The 5,040-nt window shown below is 34.2% G+C and overlaps 1 protein-coding gene across 1 annotated transcript; it reads left to right on the top strand.

The window, feature by feature from the left end:
• Nucleotides 1-1,212: 1,212 nt before the first annotated feature.
• LOC118756699 lies at nucleotides 1,213-1,842 on the top strand (the record flags this gene model as incomplete). Its single annotated transcript, XM_036491448.1, has 1 exon — nucleotides 1,213-1,842. A coding segment is annotated over exon 1 (630 nt), but the record flags the coding sequence as incomplete, so codon positions are not given.
• Between the last annotated feature and the right edge of the window lie 3,198 nt (nucleotides 1,843-5,040).

Below are 5,040 nucleotides of genomic sequence, written 5' to 3'. Positions count from 1 at the left end.
AAATTTATTATAGATTTTCTCAATCAATGTGGAATAGAATTTTTAATTTAATTTTAAATAAATTTTATATTTGAGAAAACAAAAACCTACAATTGGCGATCCTGCCAGGAGCCAACCCGATTTTACCTCCTCGTTTGCCAAACATCAGTCGTCCGCTTAATAAAAACCAAAACGCCAATCCATATTGCAGAAACCTTGGTACATCGCCATTCGTACCAGACCTTCAGCCATAGCCACAGTCAAAAGGAGAAACTGAGCCGAAAAGTTGGGGTGTTCACAGTTCGTTCCAAATTGTGTCTGAAAATGTAGACGTCTACATTTTGAGACATATTTAGCATCAAACTGTGAGCACCCCTTTCTAGCAGTCGTCGCAAAATCGTCTCAAAACTTTGTTTCTTTTCATCAGAAATTGCGCTCAAATTAAATGAAAATACAGAAAACGTGCCCAATAAATAAAAAAAAAATGTGATTAGTATTGCCATAATGCAAAATGTAGACGCGTAAAAAACATATCTTTGAGTGTGACAAAATGTAGACGGCGTCGTTTTCCAATTTTGAATGGGAAACAACAACACCACAGATTTTACGGTTAGAAAACGTCTTAAAATGTAGACGTCTACATTTTGAGACACTATTTGGAACGAACTGTGCACACCCCAAGTCTTTTTTACCCAGCGCCGCCGAGCATCATCAACCTGCTTGTTCAGCGGAAAATACACATGAACCAGCGAGATCTACTGCTGCTGCTGCATTACTTTTTGCCGATGGTTCTTTGGCTTTTGCGACAAGGCACTAGCACACACCATACTATCGCGGTATCAACTGCCACCCCAACCAGCAGGCAACCACGCTGACATATTGAAGCACATAAATAATTTGCGCAGGAGCTACAACGGCGACGGCGACTTTGCTAAAAGTGTGGAAACGCAGCTTGGCCAACGTCCGTCCACAGTTGGCAATAAGCATATTACACCACGTCAAATTTTGATATAACGCACTTAAATCTTAAATATCCACCGGATATATCACAACTGTCGCCTGTATATATACCAGATTCATTGAAATTACCTGGTGATCTGTATCTTATATATATATATAAGTATTTAAGTTAGTTTATTTTCTAACTGAATTTAATTGTTAATCGAAACTTCCGCGATTTGTTATAAACCTGTGAACTCCCCTTTTTGAGATTTTTGTATTATAACAATCAAAATGTTTCATTCTCCCCAACACGACACACAAACATCTACACGGACACAAAATATAAACGATTCGCTTATTGATTTGCAGAACAATACGTATCAAGAGGAATTAGCAAATCCTTATGCCAGTCGTATTAATAGTGAGATTTGTGCTACTTCTGTTAAATTACCGCAATTCTGGACAAGTTGTCCAGAAGCATGGTTTATTCATGCGGAAATGCAGTTTAGTACAAAAAATATCACGCAAGAAACAACAAAATACGAATATACAATTACTGCACTTCCGCAAGAAGTAATAATAACCATTTTAGACTTTATACAAAATCCACCGGAAAACAACAAATTTGGGGCATTAAAACAAATTTTAATAGAGAGAAATTCGTTAAGTGAGAATGCAAAACTAAATAAAATTGTATCTGATTCTCAAATTGGTGATCGTAAGCCATCCGAATTTTATCGATCAATGTTATTACTTTCTGGTTCCAATTTTAGTTCGGATATTCTTAAAAAACTTTGGTTAAGAAAATTGCCTAAGAATATTAGTGTGATTTTGGCGAGTTCAAGTATTAGTGACATTAATGAATTAACGAAATTAGCAGACAATGTTTGGGAACAAATTAACAAATCAGAATTAGCTTCTGTAAGTAATTTTCAGAATTCAAAATGTGAAAAATTGGTAATTGAGAATTTAGTCAGAACAAATGAAATTATGTGTGAAAATTTTCAAAAACTTTCTATGGAGTTAAGTGAAATTAAAAAGAATATTCATCAAAATAGTTTTAGGTCGCGTTCGACTAATAGAAATCGTTTTAGAAGTGCTTTTAGAGGGCGTTCGAAATCATTTGATAATCCAAATTGGTTATGTAGGTATCATTACAAATTCGGTAACAACGCAAAGAAATGTGAACAACCTTGTACGTTTTCAAAAAATAAGGATTCGTTAAACTAAAATCCTCTGTTGTTGCGGCGACAAACAACGGAAATATAGAGTTTTCTACACGTCGCCTCTTTATTTTTGATAAACAGAACAATTTAAATTTTTTAATTGATAGTGGTGCTGAGATTTCAGTACTCCCGGTTTCTAAATTTCGATGTACAAAAAAATCTTCGGATATTGTTTAACGGCAGCTAACGGTTCAGTAATTTCAACCTTCGGAAAAAAGCTTTTAAATGTTAATTTAGGATTAAGACGGGAATTCTCATTCACATTTTTAATAGCTGATATTGCGAAACCTATCATAGGTGCAGATTTTTTGTGCAAATTCGGTCTTTTAATTGATATTAGACACAAACGATTAGTAGATCCGCTTACTGATCTTTCGGTTAATGCGATTTCCTTCTTTTGTTCGGTTCCTCTTCCAAAAATTTTTGCTGTGGATAATAAATATACAAAATTGTTAAAAGAATTTCCATCACTTATTGTAGAACCAGATTATTCCAAACCTGTTAGGCATTCAACGGTACATCGACTTGATACAGTAGGAAACCTTCCATTTTCTAAGCCAAGGCGCTTAGATCCCATAAAGTATCAAGTTGCTAAACGTGAGTTTGATTTTTTAATTAAATCAGGAATTTGTAGACCTTCAAATTCCTCGGTAGCGTCTCCACTTCATTTAGTACCAAAGAAAGAAGTTAATGATTGGCGTCCTTGCGGTGATGTTAGAAGACTTAATATTGTGACTGTGCCGGATCGTTACCCCTTGCCTCATATTCATGATTTTAATATGAATCTTAGAAACAAAAAAAAAAATATTTTCAAAATTAGATTTAGTTAGAGCGTACCATCAAATTCCCATGGCAGAAGAAGATATTTATAAAACAGCGATTACTACTCCTTTTGGCATGTTTGAGTTCACCCGAATGCCTTTCGGACTCAGAAATTCGGCACAAACGTTTCAAAGGTTCATCAATGAAGTAGTTAACAATTTCGAATTTGTCTTTGCGTATATTGATGATCTTCTTATTGCAAGTGAAAATGAATAACAGCATATTAAGGATCTTCATGTGCTTTTTCAACGTTTAGCTGAGTACGGTCTTAATATCAAACCAAACAAATGTATTTTCAGTGTTATGAATATTGATTTTTTAGGACATAACATTTCTGAGACAGGAATACAGCCTTCTGAAAATAGGGTAGAAACTATTAGAAATTTTGAACGACCAAAGTCAATTAAGCAGGCACAAAAATTTATAGGGATGGTTAATTACTACCATAGATATATTTCAAAATTAGCAGAGTATACTGGTGTTATTTATGATTTGATTAATAGAACAAGTAAAAAACGAAACAAGATTCTAGTTTGGGATGACAAGTAGATTAAAGCTTTTGAATGTATTAAGGAGAAATTTTCATCTAAGGTTTTGTTAAATCATTTTAACAAAGATGCAAAATTATCTTTAATGGTAGATGCATCTAATACGGCAATTGGAGGTGTCATACAGCAGCATTTTGATAACAAGTCTGAACCACTTGCTTTCTTTTCAAAAAAAAACTTTCTTCAACAGAAATGAAATATAGTACTTTTGACCGAGAATTATTGGCAATTTACTTAAATATAAAACATTTTCGTTATCTTTTAGAAGGACGGCAATTTACAGTTTTTACAGACCACAAGCCTTTAATGTTTGCTTTAAATTCTAAAACTGAACGTAGTCCAAGACAAACAAGACATATGGAATTCATTGCACAATTCACTAATGACATACAGTTCGTTAAAGGACAAGAAAATGTGGTAGCTGACACTTTATCTCGAGCTTTCGAAGTAGATGCAATTAGAAATTCAGAAATTAATTTTAAAATTTTACAAAGAGAACAGCAAAAGGACGATGAGCTTGGTAAACTTACTTCTGGAAAAGCATTTCAAAATCTTAAATTTACCAAAATTCCCCTTTTTAAATTTTCATATTTGGTGTGAAGTGTCAGTAGAAAATCCTAGACCTTTCGTTCTAAATAGTTTGCGGAAAACGGTATTTAATATTTTACATGGGATAGCGCATCCTGGTACTAAGGCTACGCGTCGTTTAATAGTAAATAAGTATTATTGGCCAAATATGAATAACGAAATTAATATCTGGTCAAAAGAATGCATTAGTTGTCAAAAATCTAAAGTGTATCGTCATACAAAAACTCCAGTTAGCAAAATTCCGATTCCTCAAAAAAGATTTCAACATATTCATATAGATATTGTAGGACCTTTCTTTACCTGTTTCGAAAGGACATCGCTACATTCTAACAATAATTGATCGGTTTACTCGTTGGCCGGAGGCGTACGGGTTAAGGGAGATTTCTGCAAGGGCTATCGCAAATAAGTTTTTAAATGAATATATATCTCGTCTTGGTGTGCCGTTAGAAATAACTACTGATAGAGGTACTCAATTTACGTCTACATTATTTGCAGAATTGACACACTTACTTGGATGTTGCCTTATCACAACGTCTTCCTACCATCCGCAAGCCAATGGTATGGTGGGGCGTTTTCATAGGCAATTGAAATCTTCAATAATGGCTAGAAATGGAACCAGAAATTGGTATGATGAGTTACCATTGATATTGTTAGGGTTACGATCGACTTTTAAAGAGGATATTTCGGCTACACCAGCTGAAATGGTCTTAGGACAAAATTTACGACTACCCGGTGAACTTGTGGTACAAATCTCTCAAAATTCTACTGCAACAGATGTGTTGAGTTGTTTGCGTGAACGTTTTAGGAATGTTAGGTCAAATTTAGAACATCATAGAAATTCTGACACTGGTTTGTTTGTTCCAAAGGATTTGCAAAATTGCAAATTTGTTTTTGTACGAGTAATGAATAAAAATTCTCTACAACAACCATATGAA

Source organism: Rhagoletis pomonella, unplaced genomic scaffold, assembly GCF_013731165.1.
Source record: "Rhagoletis pomonella isolate Grant_MI unplaced genomic scaffold, Rhpom_1.0 Rhpom_scaffold_11639, whole genome shotgun sequence".
Lineage (NCBI taxonomy): Eukaryota > Metazoa > Arthropoda > Insecta > Diptera > Tephritidae > Rhagoletis > Rhagoletis pomonella.
This window is presented reverse-complemented; position numbering and strand designations above follow the sequence as displayed.